This window comes from Pomacea canaliculata, linkage group LG7, assembly GCF_003073045.1.
Source record: "Pomacea canaliculata isolate SZHN2017 linkage group LG7, ASM307304v1, whole genome shotgun sequence".
Lineage (NCBI taxonomy): Eukaryota > Metazoa > Mollusca > Gastropoda > Architaenioglossa > Ampullariidae > Pomacea > Pomacea canaliculata.
In genome coordinates this window covers 4,539,219-4,560,173 of record NC_037596.1, presented here as the reverse complement: position 1 = coordinate 4,560,173, position 20,955 = coordinate 4,539,219, and the positions used below count along the sequence as shown (strand labels likewise).

The following is a 20,955-nucleotide window of genomic DNA, read 5'->3' as shown; positions in this document are numbered from 1 at the left end:
GTGCAGAGACTACTAACTGCTACCACCTACAAGAACGACTCTCACCGAAGTAAAAAACAAAACTGGAGGAACAGCGATAGAGAAAACAAAATGGAGGTACAGACCTCTCCACGAGTTTCAAGGTTCAGCCATACAAAGATTGATGTCATATGCTAAGAATAAAATTTAGAATGAATACGAAGGACAAAATTGCAAAAAGAAGGCACCAAATGAAAAACAAGCTCAAGACATATAAGTGAGGGTAAATAATGAAGAATATCATAAATCAAGAGAGAATAGAAGTGCCAAACCAATTTTGCATAATCCAGTTCATCGTACCTACAAAAAAGATGAGAAAATTGCCTGATCTCTAAATCAATTAGAATAGTCGTGAGATTTCATAATAACGAAGTATATGTACGAGCCAACGACGCATGACTTTTATTTAATAGTACATAACTGAATGCTAAGTGCCAGTAAATAGGTGGTAAAAGCACGAAAAAGCTGAATAAAAAGAACATGTCAATTTGCAAGACCCAGGAAACAAAATGGCACCAAGGAAATTACGCAAATTAAGGCTAACTAAGGCGGACCACAATGGTCCGGAATAGCATACAAAAGACCAGAGTGGTATTCTACAACATTCGCGGCGACATTTTCATAATTGAATCCAAAGCTCCGAGCAAAGTCATGTAACCAGATCATCACACTCAAATTGAACCTTTATACCACTCTGAACATGACGAGACCAAATCTGTGAACCAAATAAAGATCAAAAGATCTTGAATTAGAACCGGCTTAGTGACAAAGCAGCAAAAGCAAACTGTCCATGTCTGGGCAAAAAAGACAAAGAGGGTGATCACAATTATTACATGCCAGAAAGTGATACGGAAACAGTGTTAAAAATTCCCCCTGGGCGATGCGAAACTGAAAACTTAGGGTTTCAAGTAACCGTTGTAGACGCAAGACCAACTTTCTCAGATGGAAAACCACATGGCGAGAAGTGGAGCTACCCATGACCTTAGAAAAGAGATTTGGGTAAAGCATAATTTTCAAAGCAAAATTAGTGTAAGCGCTAAATAAAGTCGTGTGTGAAAGTTATGGAGACCAGGAGAGGCAGTAACATGGTTGTGTTGTTTACTGCAGGATGTTGGTCAGCACGACCGTCTATTCGTCAAGCGCCCACTGAACGGCAGGTGTGGAGAGTTCCGACTGTCGAAACACCTCGGTACACAGAAATAACCTCTGACCACGCGGCGGGCGAAGACCAGACGACGTCATCAACAGACTCCGCAAGAGCGGACAATCAACGTGCAGTGAGTTGGATTGCCGCTTACTAGGTCTGCTGCTGGCTGCCAACTACGTGACACAAGTTGTGCAAACACTATTGTACAATGAGACCAATTATATGTAATTTGTCATCCATGTAATCAGATCTTTCACAAGGAAGTAAGTATTAAAGCTGGGGATATATATTAATTAGGTCTCTCTGTGACTGTTTGTGACCTCACAGATAAGACCTGTGGATGTCTGTAGACTTATCCAGCCAGACAGGAAAGTTATTTACTCAGACATGGAGAAATAGTGTTTGTCAGAGCTCTAGCCAGTCGTTAAAAATGTCATCGTTCCTTACAGGGTCACCACTGCGAGTGGCGTGTCTGCTGCAGATGTTAAGATACAGGTAATAAATATTTGTGGTAAATAAATAGAAATACGCTAATGTTATTAATGATTATGCTATGAATTGTGGTATACTGCGGTAATTGTGGGTAGTAGATTATAAAGGTCGATTCTGTCTAGAATAAAGATTCTGTTTATGATTAGATGAAAATTAGTTTCTGTGAGTAGTAGTTGGAGGGAAGATTATGTGTATTGTAGATTGTATTGTAAGATTCCGTATTGTCTTAGATATTTTTTAAAAGATCGCACATAAAAAATTTCTAAAGAAAGGTTTCAGTCCTATGTGAGGTAAAATTTTATATAAGGCTATATCCTGTATTAGACTGAGTCCCGTGTCATACTCTTCTTCAAGAGCTTCTGTGGCAGATCGTACAAACCCGCAAGTCGTATCCCTTTGGCATGGGTGGCTTGGATCGGACGGAAGTATTAGAACCAACAACGAAATTGTAAGACGAACTGGGTGCACGACCACTTCAACTGGGCCACCCCGGCAAACATGCTCAAGTGGCGGCAGTTTGACTGGCATCCTTCAGGGGTGAGTCGAGAACTGAAAGATGCAAATCGTCAGCAACCCTCTAACTCTCGCAGTCTCTGTTCTTTCTCCCCATCTTTGTTTCTCATTGTAATTTTCTCTGTTTTACAATTTCCCACTCACTTTATGTGATAAAAATTGCTAGTGAACAGAATGTTCTAAAAGATGCTGAAAAATATTCAAAACGTAAAATAAATTGCCAAGAAGCGTGTGTGTGTGAGAGATAAAATGTTTCAACTTTTATGTTGTCAGGATAATATTCCAGAGAAGCTATCTCGGGAAACCTTAACGACTGAGAAGTAAAGTGAGTTTGTGATGTAATAAACATGTTTATACATACTGATAAAAAAGTGCTGTTCTCACCTGTCTGCTGCTGTTTCTAACACCTGTTTCCCCAGCATACCTTCATCTTCCGTCACCAAAAAATAAAATCTGACTTTTCAGCTGTGAAACTGTCGCAGCTCGTTATTTTGACAAAGATTCTACGACTGATGTTTTGTTTATTAATTTTATGACATAGACTAGGTTATGTCATCTACCCCAGTACCGGTGTTAAAATGTTAAAGGCTCAGACTAGTATCCTTCTCACTCTTGCTCTTTATTTCTATGATTCCTATTTATTTTATTCTCTCCCCCTTTCCAGCTGTTTGATCCTGACTCTCACTTTGTCTTGCTCTTCTTTTTCTATTAAATAACGCTCGCGCTCGAACATACAGAGAGACAGAAAGAAAAGCTGACATATTTATGCTATGTTTTCTGTTTATACACATCAAATGAAGAAAGGTTTACAATATTCGTGTCTGCCAGTCAAAGTTCGTGATCACGAACATGGTGTGGTCTGTGTCCGAATTCATGCCTGTCTCCATTCTAGGCGCTCCAGTGGGACGGACGCTGCGTAAACGCCCGTGCAGAACAATACTTCAACGTCTGCAACCTACCCGCGGCCTGTGAGGCTACTTCGCTGTATATCACATTTTATTCTCGTTATTTTCCAAGTGTTCATACAATACACTTCGAATATTTTAATGATTCCAGTTTTTTTTCTGTGGTTTTCTCCATTTTGCGTACTGCCAGTGTATTTTCTTAAGTATTTTACATGTATTGCCGCAACTTTTCAAGGGGGAACACTGGGATGTCACAACGAAAACACTACATGGACAGGGTTCCAGAGAGGCTCACCGACATAGACTATGACATGGAACTTTTCCGGCAATGGTTCACGGCTTGCTGACCCGGATGTTTAAACTTTTCACTCACGACTCAACGAAATGGTGCTCAAGTGCGCAGGACAGCTGTACGGCATGCTTCATTATTGTTGGCATCTATTATTCTATTTTCTCACATTTAATAACCTAACGATAACAGATCTTTATTTGTAATTTTTGCCAAAGCTCCCTAGTCATAAGTATGTTCCTTCTAGCACTTCCTTCTATTTGTATAAAATTGATTTATCCCATTTTTCTCAGTCAACTAAAACAAGGGAGGAGAGAGGCTACAAAGAAACATTGAGTTACATGAAGTATTTTGAATGCACACGTGTGTATGATGCTTTCATTACGCGAGCACACTTACTGTTCTTGAATCTCTTTGTGTATACAGAGATAATAAATGTTGCGTGTGATGTTCGTGTCTGTACGTGGGTTCCGAACTTTGACAACCGACTGATTTCCGTGAACTTTCTCGATGTCACAGGCGTACTTGGCTCAGGGTCTGAGGTTCAAAGCCGCTAACTGTTAGTTTGTACGGCATGGGAGTCCAAGTCCACTTCTTCAAGGGCCAGGAGCCAAGCCCGCTCTAGTGAAGGTCACATATTTGGCCAAAAAAAAACCTCTTCGATCTATTTGAACGAAAGAAGGAAATGCTTCTGATGATTAATTAGAAAGTTATTCTGGCACAAAGCATTTTGGCAAAATGTGAAATGAGAATATAATTAGAGATTTCAATAAGACTTCCATCATTAAGATTTTCTGCTCGACTCTAGTTTGTACCAGGTGTAACAGTAAAAAAGTTTTTTTTCATACGTTACTACCGTCTTCAGGAGCGCCTGGCCCTGGCACAGGTAGGTGTACCCCTGTGGGTGACGGAGCTCAGCGCTGAGGACGATGACCCCAACCGTGAAGCGGACTTTTACGACCGCGCCCTGCGCGCCCTGTATGGACACCCGGCTGTGGAGGGAATCTTGTTTTGGGGGTTCTCGGGCTACAAAGAGGCCGCTGATGGTACTCAGCAGGTAGGCTTACAGCTGAAAGTAAACTCTAAGACAAAAATTATTTTAAGCTCAAAGTTTCTGACATAGTATAGTGTAGTGAATAGTTTGTCACAACATGCGGTTTAGTAATAATAGTAAAGTAACTTTATATAGCAGTGTACCCCACCATCAAAGGAAGGCGTAAAGCGCTTTACAAAAAATATGTAAACACGCAGTATAATAATAATAGTAATAATATAAAAGTAAAAGAGTTTATTGTATTAATTAGTGAAGCTGCTAATGTTGAGAATGTGAATGGCATCAGCATAGATGCAGTCACTTCAGCTCAGTGCCACCACGAACTTTATCAATGGACTGCTTGCAGACGATTTTTTTCCCCCAGTTGACTACTAAAACGAGGCTAGTGTATACAAAGCTTCCGGTTTAGTCACATTCATTGTTTAGGCTCGCCGAGACTTACAGCGTAGAACTTCGCGAGAGGCTAAGCGTTGGTCTCGGCACACATTGTGTTTAAAGATGTTGGCAACGCACCTGCTGTATCATGTTTCCAGTTGACCCCATCAGCTGTGCGCGTGCTGGACCTGCTGGAGAAGCAGTGGATGACCAACGACACCCGGCCGCTCGCCGCCGCCTCCTCCCAGTACACAGTTCGCGGTTTCCATGGTGACTACGAGCTGCGCGTGGTGTACAAAGGTCAGGAACTGACCAACCTGCGCAGACTTTCACCTTGGGCACCGATGCCAAGAATGTCTCTGTCAATGTGCAAGCATAGTACACACGCGTTTGACTGTAACATCTGAAAAAAATATTATTTATCAAAATAGGTGTTTGAATGGATCGAGCGATGGATGGGTGTGAATAAATAGATAGAGGGATGCGGAATAGTGAATGTTTGACAAATTTCTTACATTCATACTGTAAAATGGTCAGGAAAAAAATATATAAAAATCTAATGGATCGTTTATGTAAAGCCATCTTATTTAAGGCAAAATAAAATTATCAATAATAACAGATTTCATATACTCTTATTAAGCTCCTGCTGGCACATAGTCTGTGAGCTGATTGCACTGGCCGACATCGGTCACACAAGCTAAACGTTTCTTCGTAAGACACTCTCCTTTTAATGTAGAGACTGGGTAAAGAAACACTCCACCTAATGTTCTGCCCACGAAATAATATCCCTGGACTGCTGGCAGACGATTTTTTCCAGTTAACTGCTAAAACGAGGCATTAGACGACATAGCTTCCGGTTTATTCACATTCTTTGTTACGGCTCGCCGAGACTAACAGCGGATCATTTCGCAAGAGGCCAAGAGTGAGTCTCGGCATACAGACATCAGTCCATAAATACACGTCCATGGTTCTGCCTGAAATAATTTATCACAGAGAGAGAGAGAGAAAAAAAAAACACACACACACACATTGCACTAAACGTTTTGAGGACATAGTTACCTATTTGTGTGTGAGAATGTTTGGTGTGGTTTGTGTTAAATGTATGTAAGAGCATGTATGCCTGCCTGTCATATTATGTGTTGTGAGCAAAGAAAAATTTCTGTCTTGGGTTTCCTCGACAGACAATAAAGTTTGATTCGATTTGATTTGATGTCTTTTAAAATGCATCATAATGTGACTTTCTTTTCCTACTTTTAATATGCTTATAGTAATACTCACATAGCCACATTCGTATTACATAGTTTTGTATAAACTATAGAGTTTGGGCGCACTGATAAAAGCCTACACAAACTCGGGTAAGACCACGAAGTTTCTGTCTTTTTACCAAAGTACTTACATTTTCTCGGTTGTCACTCATTCACAGGCAAGTATTATGCCACTTCGCTTTCTCGAACATTTTCTCACACTAAATGAAACACATTGAGGTCGCTAATGCTTTTAATTCTCAAATTCTAGTTTCTGACTCTTCTGTGTAAGTTTATTTAAACTTTCGGACTGGCATAGAAAATAATAATAGTGTTGCTTTTGGGGCGACAGTATTATGATGGAACAGGTCTGGAAAAAAAGAAAAATTGAAAGCTAACTGGGAGAAGAAGAACAAGATGTGAGTCATTTAGATTTGAAAATTCGAATTCTCCGCCAAAAGAGGGAGATTTAGCATACATTGTGCAATGAATGATGGGATCGTGACGTTTAGAATTTCTAGAAACTTCTCCTCATAATCAGGTGATGCCGAACAGCCAATCGGCTTCTTTTGTCTTTTTCCTTGATTTGACACGTCATTGCAGACGTTACATTTTTCGAAGCGCAAGCAGAACGTACTGTGTGCACCCAGCTCACATTTCCGAGGATTAATCGCCAAATCCACTGTGGTGTAGTATTAAAACAAACATTTTTTAAATATTTGTATTCTTCTCTGGCCATTCTTCTCAAAGACAGCGCAGCGCGTGGTGAACTGGTGAGTCTTCAGACTTTTTCTTCATTTTGCTGCTTGGTTTTTGAATATTGTACGTGCAAAATTTGTAGCATTTTAAGATACAGCATTTCTTTGAATCTTTTGTATCATAAATCATTCTAACTCAAAATATTCTGCATAAGACGCTCAACTGAAACACAATGGATTATAACAGTAAAAAGTTTATCCAAATAAAAGTCCATACTTAGAACTACAACAGAAAAATAATGCCGTTGTTGATGAGATAGATATTAGTAAAAAAAAATTATATATATTTATGTACTACATATATTTGACGAATAAATAATTTTTTGGCATTCTCTTTTTCTGCTTTGAGCATCCCTAGCCTCTGTCAATCTAATCTGCCCAGGGCACGCTAAATTTCGGGGTTCGCAAAAATATCTGGCAGGGGGTAGAGCCAGCTCCCACACCATCGTACAGATTTGCGAGAAACAATAAAAAAAATAAAAAATAAAAAAAAAACGAAAAAAAAAACCGAACAGGCACACGGTGATGAACAGACATCAAACGGCTCCAGGGAGCGTTAGAGAATGAGCAGACGACGCGTGACGTCAACAGCAATGACTTAACGGTTATTTCCCTACTCGCGCGCGTTTATTTAAAAAAAAAAGTGCCTTGACTAAATTTCGCTTGAAACTAATAAAAAAGCAAGAAAATTGTCTGACGCGTGACAACAACTCAAGATTATCTTTTCAGCCAAATATCTTCATTAAAGTCAGCAGTACAAAGAGCTAGACTACCATCTTAGAAAATATTTTTGTCACGATGCTTCTTGTAGACAAGAACGTTGTAGAAAGCGTGGATGTTCCCTGTTGCTCGATCTTTAAGTTGGTTTTCACAGCTCTGCTGTAGGAAGATCTCTTAGTTTTACTTAAATTCCAAGACTTGCCTGCACTGTATAAGTAACTGGATAAAATGTTTTGAGCGAATTCTTGAGAACTGGGGACGAAGTTTGTTGCCATTATCTTAAGGATTTCCGAAATGAGTACAAACTAGCTCCATCTGAGTGTCGAAGAAAACATTCAGCAACACTACATTGTGTCCCGGTCTGTTATGGGGGTTTTTTTTTTGTTTTTTTTTTTGGGTTTTTTTTTTTTGTGTTGTTGTTTGTTTTTTTTTACCGAGGACTGCATCTTTTCATCTCATGCAGATGTAACTGAGTGGTGGGGGGTTGTGGACTGACGACAACAGTCCAACACTCAAACCAAAAAGTCAGGAACCGTTAGCATGTGCCCAACTCTTTAATGCACGGGTTAGAAATAACGTCGCTTGTCTTCGCGCCTTCTCTTTTTCGAGCCGCTGTCGTCTGCTCCTTTGTGTCGTCACCTTATCTTGACGTCACATCACCTTATGTCATTTGCTCAAGGATTAGATTTGAGATCTGCGTATCGGCAGTGTCACTTCAAACTTTAATTGCCTTTCTCCAGCTACTTCACAAATGACATCCGGCCCTCTACACACTATTTTTAGTGATGCTATTTAAAAAAATATTTCCCTTTCGACATTTCCTGACTGACTGGCCTAGAAGGGATCTATGAAATAAAACGGTGCTGACAGACAAGTAAATAGTCTTGTGTCTATGAAATATGTTACAGACTGCGTGGCCAGCCTGGTTCCAAGCAAAGCTACTATAATTATGTGCAGAGCGTGGTGTGGGGTGGACAGCCACAGATCTTCACAGGCAACGTCAAAGTGACAATGACGTATGTTGCGAAGAGTGCCGTCTGCCCACGAAACTCTGGTGAATTGAGAAAGTTATCTTTATATACTTGGACTGCATGTGCGAGTTTGTAAGATATTTTTTTTTCTTTTTTTTTAAGCTCAAGAAACAATTATTTCTATGCCTGTAAAATTGTTAATGAGAGATTTTGGGAAAAAAAGTGGAATTTCACCTGATATTTCTGTGGAAACGGCTCAGCCTGCATGTCAAGTAAGCAGTTTACGCAGAAGTGAAAGACATCAGTAGCTGTGAACAATTAGACCATTCGCTCATGTCGGAGTTATGACAGTTACATTTATTGAAACCAGTCCTGCATGCAATCGGGACAATCAGTTTTAAACCATTAGCTAAAATAAGCAGTCTGCTTAATCTTCCCTGCTCCAACATACTTTTGATTTGAGGAGAAATGCTCTAGAGATAAGATCAAAAGTTACAAACCCATAAAACGTAAACTGGGCAGACAGTGATTGATCTTTTGTTAATTCCCTGCTCACACAGAGGTTTTTAGCAGTGTGTAAAAATTTAGTTCCACTAGTATTTTTTAATTATGTGTTTCATTTGCTGCTCGGTGGACGATTAAAACTAAAAATATATGAAACTTCATTTCTGAGACTGAGACAAAGTCTGCAATAAAAGTACAGTGTATGAGTGTTGCATAAATCAAAACTGCTCCCTACTAGTTTCTTATGTCCGTTTTGATCTTCTCTGAAAAACAGGTCGACTGTGTGAGTTCAAGCACAATATCTGAGGCTAATACCATGGGCATGATCTACTGCAAGATCTACAGTGCCCTGTGTGGCAACGGTGTGAGTCTAGACAAATAATGTTGTCAAATTGTGTGATTACTATTAAAAAGGAGAGCTCGAGTAAGTAGTGAATTATCTCAGCAATCTTAGATATGTAGTTAGTATTAAGTTTACTTCTGTAATTTTAATATGTATTTATGTACTTTATTTTCATGAGAAAAAGTGAGAAAAATAGAGCCCCTGAAGATGTATAAATGGTAGGAGATAAAATGAGACCGTTAGGCATTCTTGTTGCACGGAGCAGAAACATACTGTCTCCCATACCTTCCAAGAATGCATCAACTTTCAGCAGAGGCATTAGTGTAAATGTAGCTTTTTTGGTGAGCTGCTAGTATAGTTTTGCATAAATTTTGAATTTTGTTTATTTGTGTGGTCATGAGAAAACAGTTAATTGCTTTAAGATTTATGATGATGTACTTGGGTTTTTTTCAGTTTCCATTGTCTTCTCTCCGGATGCAAAATGTCTTTCAATGTTGGAAATGCTGGCATCACCTAACTCATACTTAAAAGGTATACAGCCTCACTCATTCTTAAACTGAGAGGTGATACATGTAAACGGGTGGGTTGGTGGCGAAACTCTAAAAATGTGTTCTGGTTACACCAGCGTGAACATGGTATACCATGTGATAACTGTGCTAAAGTGATGCTTTAAATTCGGTCTTTTTATTAGAAAAAATTTATGATCTTGTTCGTTGATTTTATCATTATATTTCATTTCTACTTCTATGACTGTCAGTACTGCAACAGCTGTTTTTCTGTTCCTTTTGCAGTCATCGAATATAATCTGCAGGAGTTGGTGTTCCCTCTTGACATGCAGTAGGTGATGAAGCAGGGGAGTGACCAGACACTATGTTAACGCTTGAAAAACAAGTCAGTTTACAAAATGTAAAAGTTAGTAAATTTGTTTCATGTTTTTCTTCACCTATAATACCCTAGTTTAATTAGCCGTAGTACTGGTGTATATTTCAGCTTGTAAAGAATTTTTTTTATGTTACATTTGTATTTTATAGCCACAGAATGAGGCTGGCAAGATTGTTAAATGCTTTACTAGATAGTGTGAACACTTAAGAAAATTTAGGTGGTACGTGAGAATTGTTCTCACATTAATTTTTTTTTATTACTCCCAAGTTTGTTTGGTTTTTTTAATTATTATTCAGCCTTCATTGACATGAACTGGCAGAACTGCGTTAAATTTTGGTCAGTCATATCATTCACTTTGGCAAGCAGTAGACACGGAGGCACCATTATATTGGGACACAAACTAGTCTGCCAGAATGACTCGATTTTCACTCATAAGGGTATACAATTTTATTATGTTTGGTTTGTTAGATTATGTGATATATCTTCTACAGAAGCCTTTTAAATTTTTTTCCAACTAGGTAAGATCGCTCAATTACTCTCCCTTTTATTTTGGAAAACATTTCTGGAAATATGACTGGTACAGATATTCCAAGGGAGACGACTACCTTTCCCCTTCATGACTAACATTTGAGCCTGTGACAAAAGTTCGATCTCTAAAATGGGCCATGGGGGTTAAATTAATTTCATTATTCTTATTTTGTTTCCCTGGCTATATTTCTTGAAACTATGTGACATGAAGTATCCTTAAATGTTAATGTTAAAAAGATAATTGGTTATCTGGTTATTATTCAATTACATTTTGTCACGAACGCCGGCTCTCTCTCTCTCGAGCACACACACGACATCCGTACGCGTTCTTTCACACACAAAACAACGACTGCCTGAGGTTGTCCACAAGATTTTTTTTATTTTTCCATGATCGTTTTGATCTTAGCCAAAAGGCCGGGAAGATGTTAATGTAACAGATTGACTTACCCACCGGTTATTTCTCTCGATCGTTATATCCTAGAATCCTCCGGGTCTCTTCTCCTTACGTCATTTTATGACGCAACAGAGACACATCGGAATTTTGTCAGAATTAGAATTCGTCAGAATTGCACCTACTATATTAATAAGTTGCTGAATGGCTCAGGATTTCACAAAGTTCAAGACACATATGTAAAAATAATAATCCGCCTCACCACAATCTTCTATCGGCGAAACAGTTATCGTTACATACAATGCTTACAATCCGGGGCCTTCTCCCATCAATTACATTTAAATAACTCTTAATCTTAATTCTTAATCCTAACCTCCACTCTTAATCTCAATTCTTATCCTGTAGTTAAAAAATCGCACCAGCAGTCATTTAGTACTTTACTCACAGTTCTGTTCGTCCACACACAGTGTCGCGTGTAGCAACGAATCCAATCGCTTTTCAGTGCAAAACTGTTATGTTTTATAGTGTCCTGACTGATGACGAACAGAGTACAAACACTCCGAGACAGAGCCGTTATGCTTATTAGATAACTCAGACACACATATATAAGAGAGGGGGAAACAAGGGACATAACTACGATAACTAAGATATTGTAACAAAAACAAACGACGCGCACATGTGAGAACACCGCAAATGCAGGTTTAATAAAGAAAAAAAAAATAAAAGGAACAAGGGAGGAAACAAAACAAAAAAACAAACAAAAAACAAAAAACAAAGGGTCGGGGGCAGAAGGGGACACCTACATCTACCAAGCGCCACTCCCTCCCTTCTCCGTTCGTACCCTGAAATATTCCCACAGATGTTATACTCCGTTCTCAAAACAGATTCTTCGCAGATAAATGCTACTCCGTTTTCACAACGGATTTTCACGCAGATAGATGTTACTCAAATGTTCTCACAACAGATTCCTTTTCCAGCTCCTCACCCTGGTGACCGCTCTTCTTTTCTTTTTCGTCCAACCGTGCCAAAACGTTAAAAAACAAAAATTGCGTCAGATGATAGTGACGCAGCAACCCCCTCCTCCCCTTTAGAACTAAGGGTCGGGATGAGCCAGCATGCGACACGCGACACGCGACACAGTTCCAATTGTATTATCTCATTTACATTTTCTTGGCGACGCGAAACTCGCGGACAGTGAATGAAATTGTAAAACGCATGTTGATGCCTAGTGATAACTCTTGCTACATGCTAGAGCTGCTTGACAATGGGAAAGTAAACTAAGAATTTGGAATTTCATCTGAAATGTGGCTTTATTGCTGAATCTGGGTAAATAAGGGCACCACATCAAATACTTTCCACTTGGCTCTTGCTAGAAATAAAATAGCATTGTAAAAGCAAAATTATACAAGCATATTTTGAAAATATCAGCGTACTAGACGAAGGCACAGCAGCGAAACCAAACGTCTTGTCATGAAGCAAAGAAAAATAAAGCCTATTAGCAGTTTACTTGAAATAAAAGTAAAGGACGAAACATTACAGGACATACGAAATAAAATAACATTGCAAAAGCAAAATTATGCAACTCACAATATGCTTTCAGCTGGTTTTGATAAATAAACCCAAGAAAATGTTTACTAATCCATCGGAAGTTTGAACCGAGACGTTTAGTACTGGTAGGAAGTTTCATCCTGTTATAACGCTGCACCCAGTCCACACACTGCTGGGCGCTTCAGCGAATGTGACAGGCTTATGTGGATGAATCCTCGATCACAAAGGCGCTACCACAATCGCTCGTACACAGAGGGAAAAAAAACCTTGGCTAGGCAAGGAATCACTTCTAGGATCTACGCTCACATTAACACTTTCCCAACAAACTCAAATACAGTTGACAATACACTTCTAGTCCTACCTAAGAAATAAATTATAGACATTTTCTAAGCTTCGCTACTTAAGTCCAAACATCTGCACTTAAATATTTAATAATCTCATTACCTGAACATGTTGTGCCATTTGATGCCACGATCTTCTCAGGTATCCGAAAAGACGCACAAAGCCTAAGGAGGTCTTCTTTATGAAACCTGAATTGCTCATAGCATGATTCAGGATTGATGTCTTCAAAGAGGAACTTGATCTTGTTTTTCTTTGCTTTGTGCTTCCCCCAAGTTAATGCCAGTTCTAGCATTTCTTCATCCGAAGAATCATCCAAACAATATGCTAGAAATGGATTAATCCGAGACATTGTTGTCGTAATGATCACCGGAACTCTTGTCGTAAAAAACAAAGGGAGGCTAGTGACTGTGAATTGTCTATGCAGTTACTTCCCCATGCATTCGCACTCCCGTCGCTTAATCGCAATCGCTTTCTCAGAACGGGTACGCTTAGAGGCGGGCCCTACCCGTTGCAGTACGCGTCGTCCCTACGCGTCATGAATCTCAAACTCTCTATTCACACGACATCCGTCCACTCTCATGGCCGCCAATGCCGTCTGCTTCTCTCACTTTTTACGCAAGAGTGATCTCCCTTTCCTCGCTGACACTCGCACTCATCAATACATGTTATTTACAAACAGCGAAGAGATTAAACTAAACTTTAAAACATGGACAGGAGGCACGGACTGATCCGTGGCACATTTTATTGTGACATCCAGGCGTCTGATGAGCGTCATGCTTGGAGAAAAAAAGTACAGAAACATATTAGAAACAATTTAAAAACATTTACCAAAAACCATTTTAAAATGAAACATTTAAAACATAAATGTTAAATAAGTGTTTTCTAAACATTTAAAAGTTAACCTGTATGAAGTCACACTGACTAGCGTTCAGTTTATTCATGTTGCAAACTGTCGTGTAGTGGCTCTCGTTCACACTATTACTGAGTACAGTGTCTGGTAAATTATTGACTTGCGCGTTCTTTCTCTCCAATAAAACAAAATGATTTGCCTGTACGAGTCTGCCTACGCTTATTAATTTTTTTTTTAAATTTAAAAAAAAACTAACTAACCTTTCCTAGCTCTAAGCACCAGACGTGCAGCAGACTTCTGTACTTTCTTAAGTTTGTTACAATATTGGCCCAAAATTGGGAGGAAAAGTTGCCCTGCGTTGGCGCTAGCTAAATATAAATACTGTAAATAATACATTTTTATAGTGCCTTTTTCCATCATCAGCCAAACTCAAGGCGATTTACATATAGACATGCAAGCACATATTAATTTATACATATAATAATAATAATATCATCATTAATCCATCATTTTGATAGAAGAATATCAATATATAAAATATTGGTCCAATCCTGGCCCAAGCATGACGTTTCCAGGATTCCAAGTTTTTCTTGGTATTCAGTCTCCATTAACCCTCTTCCTAACCATTTACTTCCTGCCATCAAGCATGAAATGTGTCTAAAGCTGTACTTTAGTTTACAAGTTGGAACTAGACTGATATGAACTGTTCACTTGTGAGTAGCTCTTCATGTGCAGAAAAACGATATTAGAACACATTTTTCACACCAGTTTAATAAAAATGTAAATAAAAATGAGAAAAAAAAGAAGAAATACACTTACGAGTACACGCACACACGCAAGAAAACCGGGGACTACCCCACGCAGAAAAGAAAAAGTTATGAGGTGCTAGTAAGGGAAATAATTTTTAAAAAACCGCCAAACACCAGTACACACATCATGGTACTGTCAGAGGCCTGACGTTAGATCTTCCCCCTCCTAATGTCAAAGACGTCAGGTCGCCTAACAAGCATTAGAGGGGAAAAGGGACCTGCTCAAGTAGTCTACCTCCACATTATCTTCCCCCGCAATGGCTTTTATCCGGATGGGATAAGCCTGAAGCTGCATTGCCCACCTCTTCAACTTATCTGTGCATGCTGTAAGTATTGCAATGGCTTGTTATCTGTTTCGATGAGAAACTCGCGGCCATACAGGTAGGGCTCAAATCTTTTGAAAGGGTTTTTTGACAGGCCCACACGATACCGAGGTAACCCTTTTCTGTCTGTAGCTCTTTCGCTTCTAGAATTTTTTTTGGTTTTTTTTGAGCTTTTCGAGCTCGGTTTTATCTTTCCGACTATGTCTAAGGTAGTTCAGCTAAGTGAAGCCTATCCAACATTTTGAAGGGCGAGCTGACATGTTGGCCTGTTCTAATCTGCTAAGAACGGCGTCGAGGGCTTCTAGATGTTGTTCCCACATCTCAGTTGCTATGTCCTCAGTAAAATTATCGACGTCGCAACGCTTAAGTGGCTGCAACAGCCTCGCATGAGAACATTGTGCCAGCGTCCTAAATCCGAAGGGGAGGGTCGCCCAACGGTATTGACCTACAGGTGTAGAGAACGCATCTTGTCCCGATCCTCCCGGATTGGAAGCTGCAAGTATCCTTTGGCCAGGTCCAACTTGCTGAGGTATTTGGCATTCATTCGCACTCGCTGATGTTTGCCCGACGTGGTTACATATCTGTCAGACATGTGGAGGGACAATTCAAGATTTTCTCAACCTGTTTACGCTGCCCTCGAGAGAGAGAGCGTTGTTAATTCGTACATCACCTGGGCCTTCCGTCGCCACTAGCGGGATGACAGATATGCCTTCGTGATCCTTGTTCTCACCTGTCGTGCCTCCTTCTGCATCGTTATCACTTCCAAGCTTGCCCCTGGCACAGAAAAATGTCTGACAGATGTAACCATATTAATAATAATGACAATGTAACCGAGTTTTGGTGATGAAACGTAAACTTCCTCCCACGAACTCGATCAAACGAAGGAGTTAAATACAAGTAAGATGAAAACCATACAGTTTGTTTTTAGTTGGAATATTTCGTAAGTGGTCCACTTGAGATGATTTCTCACTATGGGGGACGAGAACCGGAGTGTCACGACACCGCTAAGTGTCTCTCACTCACTTCCTTTCTACACACTTGCAGGGTCAGACAAATACGCGTTCTGTCACATAAATAAGCAAAATGGTTTGCCTGAAGGCGTCTGCCTATTTTTACTAACAAAAAAATAACGTATATATTTTTTTTTAAATCCTAACTACAATCTATAACCTTTCGTGAAACTGATATTCCTGTAAACACAATTTTCCATTTACTTAGAGCAGTCAGAACTCGGTACTCTTTGCTCTTTTCCATGATGTCTACGCAGAAGTAATTATCTTATTGTTCCCCACACAGATAATCCAGTGTGAAACTGGGAATTAGAATATCCTCAGCTGAAATGGTCATCGCTGTAAACTTAACGGCTAGGCTTTGACACATAGCTTTCTAACGTTACTTCTGACAGCAAAGCGTTTTTCTACAAATAAATACTGGCGCAACGTCTCGGCATTGGCTCTTCATCTCACACAAATATTGCGATGTAAACGTCTCGTCATTTAGCATCCATGTTAAACTTCTGAAAATATCCTTCATTCAAATTCAAACGTCCAGCTTTCAGTCCCCTCTCCTTGGCTCTCTCCAACCATTTTCCCTTCCTCCCTAACTCCCTCCCCTTCTCGTCACACCTCTTTTTTTACATCATTGATACACGCGCGCTTAGTCCTCCCACTCCGACTAGATCTGTGACACGGAGTACCCGGAGGAAATCTGCGGACAGGCGTCACATTCAGAGAGTGCCCCGAGACGAGATATGAACCCTGAGTTTCTCACTGCAGTGGTGACAAGCGAGTGTTTTTAACATTGCACTCGCCGGCGCGCCCCTAAATTTCATCGGTTTCACCTTCCTGTTGAAATATCTGGCCTGCTCTCACGCCGCCTTTTTTCAGGTTCGCCCTCGATTCCATTCATGTGTCTTCGGCCCCGTTTCGAAGGTCTAGTTGTGAGAGACGATCTGCTGCTGCAAAGCGCATGAACACCACTCACAAACACAGGTCCACAAATCAGGAGAAGTAAAAACAGGTGTTCGCATGGGCATTGTAGGAAAAATGAAGGGTAAGATCATAATCTATTATATAATATTATAATACCTTATAAGGCAACTGATATTTGAAACCATGTCGGTTTGACCTTAATGACATAAATCAACGCACAGAGCCTCGTTTCTAATGTCTCTTTTCAGATCCGTGATGACACATATACACGCATTCTGAAAACTTTCGTCACTTACAATATTTCGTCATTGCACGCGCGCTCATTCCTTCCACTAATAAATAGAAAAATAGAAAAATATTATGGGACACATAGACCGAGTGCGCCCTTCGCTGATCGTCTCACTGCGATAGGGATGGTGATTGGGGTTTTTTTTTCTTCAAACCGTCTGTACTCTTTCATCATACATTCAGAATATATACACACACATTTCCATCTATCTTTATATGCACTCTCACACACACACACATAATCATTTCTTGTGATCTCATTTTGTCTACATTTATTCACCAGAAAGTGGTTATTGAGTAGGTAAGTACTAAAGATGACAGTTTAATGTTGAGAAATCTAATTTTAGTGAATTTGATGATTATATTGATGATCAGTTTGATCCACTGATATCTTCAGACAGCGAAAGTGAAACAGATACAGATTTGGCCACACAGCTGGCATATTTAACATTTCCAACAGTTCACTTTCAGCACGCGGCGCGAAATTGTCTTTGTTGATGGCTAAGTTATAAAATTTCCGTCGCTCCGGCCTTTCATAGTCTCGATACCTCCACCAAATCACGTCGACATTTACCGCATGCACTTATACTAAATTGCTTATTACATTTTTAATTAACTCGTTGCTTATCTTATCTTATATGTTCTGACACGCGGTCCGTCCCTGACCCATAATTCAGTCTTGGAATATGGTAGGCCCTCCTGGAACACGAACTGTTCCTTTGCGTTGACACTGGTAAACAACTTGAAAGCTTTCAAGCAGTCTATACAACACATAATGTAGGCAATATACATCCTCATATTTAATAGGAAAAAACTTTAAGCATTTTAAAGCACATAAAAATATGGAAAACAACTTGTAAGCACTCATGCAGTCTATGCAATACATACTGTAGACAATATATATGCCATGGGCAAAAACTTAAAAATTTAATTAAAGCTAAGAAAATATAGTTCATTAAACAGTAACAATACAAGCATGATGCCAACTTCCATCTATATTGCCATGTAAAGAGTGAGCTTAGATTTAGCATAAAGAAAGGTAAAGACATACAGATGCGTATGGAATTTTAACTACGTCTGTCGACAGATGGTACACTCAAACCTCTTGGGTAACTTCGCTTTATCAGGTAACTTCATGCACCGGCAATGATACCATTTTTCATAGATGTCACGGGAGATCATTGGCAGCTGTGGGTAGTTGGGCTGTCGACAGATACAAAACACTTCTTCCAGCATCTGCCCATGCAAATCTTTACCATTGGTGTCTCTTTGACAAGGCAGTACTGCAAATGCCGTCAGCATTCCGGCTGTTCTGGTCGTAGACCTAAACACAACGCAAGGGCATATGCAAGTGCAAACAGCCCACACGTGACAGGAACTGCTGCAAGCGGAGGGAGTACAGACGCTGGCTGTCAATGTAGTACCTGTAAGGGCAGGGGACAGCAGTGAGCAACGGGGGCGGGTACCAACTGTCAAGGATGCGCCATTGAGGGCAAGAGACAGTGGAAGTCGCGAAGAGCTAGTGTCAGCTGTCTGTGAGTTGTCACAGACGGTGGATAGAGGTAGTGCTAGTGGAGGAGTGTTTACTGTTGGTTACGTCCCTTCTGTCAAAGCAGGCGGCGAGTCGGGTACGACTGCAAGGCCGGCGGTGCCGATGTCGGACAGGGACGGACAAGTGGGGGCAAATGCTCAGACGATGACTGCCGAGGGGAGCCCCATAGTCCTTGCGGAAGGTACAGATACTTCCAGAAGTGACCGCACAGCTGGACATATAAGGAAGAAGCAGCGGCCAAAGCAGGGACTAGCGGTTGAGAGGAGTAGGTTGAGAGTGGCAGGAGGCGTGACCCGGTCACATCCTGTGTCAGAATGAAAGGGTCGAACGGCCTGTAGCCTAGTCCGTCGGCAGTGAGTTAACAAATTTTATTAACATATGTGACGCATCAGTAAACAATAGCCAGCCTAGCTGCTTTCAAAATTTAGCCTTATGATCTATTCTTATTGTTTCAAAAATAGAATCATATACCATCACCTCCCCTGGTAGAGAGCAATGGATATACTAACTGTAACCCAATGGTTACCAAGAGGTAAAATCTGGACAAACTTCCCTGCTGGTGTTCCTACGCGCTGGCAGTCTTCGGACTCAAAAATGCCAATCCTTCAAGATGGCACAGAAATGATCAATATATAGATCAGAAAGTTCCTTTTTCTGATCTAGGATCAGTTTCATTTTATTGAAACTGTGAAGGTCCTGCCTCTCAGCAGGAACCACTGGTAGTGGTTCAGTCTTCCTTCTCTTGGGTCCAAACATTGCTGCAAACACAACATCAACATTATTACACACAATACCACCTTGACATTGGCTCCCAGCATGCATCACCCCAAATGGCAACTCAAGGCAATTTAGTGTGTTAAAGAAAGTTATTAATCAATGAGAGGATTATGCAAATTACTAAATGATAAAGGAATTACAAAAGAAAGGCAAGTTTGCAAATGATCTAGTTCCCTATTATTGGTTTGATATTGATTGATCTGGGTTGTCGCGTTAACACTAACTATGCTCCTTAACCCTAATCCAGATATCTAGTGAGTCAATCTATTCTTATCTACCACACTCATAACACTGCACAATCACTCATTCAGTACAATTCTCAAACTTGTGAAATATGCAGATGACGTGTCCCTTGTGGGCTGCCTGAAAGGCGAGCAGTCCCTGTCACAGTACCTGGCCTGGTACAATACGTTGCCCTGATCGAGTTAGTCTTGGTTGGCAGGGACAAATTACGCTCAAGCCCGTGTGAACGGGCTTTGATCCCTTCTTGGTTTCTTTCATTACACGTCTCATCTGACAGTTGAGAAACAGATGAAACTTTTAGGTTCAAATTATTATAGCTTGCAAGTGATGTGGATAGTGGACTATTTTCGTCTAATATCCCTGCGCCAGTGGGTGTTTGATCGTATGCTAAAGAACAGGGGTGGGCAATTAATTTTCCCACGGGGCCGCATGAGAAATTGGGATGGTTAAAGGGGGCCGGACTACTATAGTTAACTCAGTTTTACCCAATACTGTATATATAGTATATATACTGGCGGGCGGGCCGGCGGATCCGGCCCGCGGGCCGGCGTTTGCCCAGGTCTGCTAAAGAGTAACTACACTCGCAACCACGCAGACTTCCACGTGCCCGACGCGATCAACGAAGCCAATCACTCCTCAGTGGACACAGAACACGTGCACGAGGGGACAATACAACACGTAAGTTTCTTGGCGGTCCCCAAAATGCGACTCGCACAATAAAAATGTTGGGTGTTCTGCGCTAGAAGTGTCTTTCGGTATCTGTGATCTCGTCCTTAATTTGCAAAATACCCACGGTTGTTGCTATCGCCTGCTGAAGTGTCTTCTCTCGAGTAGCTTCCTTGACTCGGCAAGTCACTCATTTACTTATTACCGGTCCCTGTATCCACACGTACAGTTACACCACTTTCGCTTCGATATCTCGTCTCTCGTCGTCTGCTTCTTCCAAAAATGTTCCCTCTCCCCACCCTCTAAAACTACGTCATAAAATGAAGTCGTGTTCTGACGCTAAACACGACGCAACCAAAAACATTCTCCGATACTGGTAAGGGCAATAATCTCTGACAAACAAAAGACAGGGGTAACAACCCACTGGTCCGTGACAAACATCATCAACTACAACATTCACATCAACATCAACATTATTACACACAATACCAC

General features: G+C 40.5%; 1 protein-coding gene across 1 annotated transcript in view; it reads left to right on the top strand.

Annotated features, from left to right (window-relative positions):
* The window catches only part of LOC112568937 (anti-sigma-I factor RsgI6-like), an 18,551-nt gene extending 13,340 nt beyond the window's left edge, over positions 1 to 5,211 (top strand). Inside the window, 1 exon segment of the mRNA XM_025246513.1 lies at positions 4,952 to 5,211. Coding sequence (XP_025102298.1) covers positions 4,952 to 5,200 — 249 coding nt within the window. The 3' untranslated portion in view covers positions 5,201 to 5,211.
* The last annotated feature ends 15,744 nt before the right edge of the window (positions 5,212 to 20,955 follow it).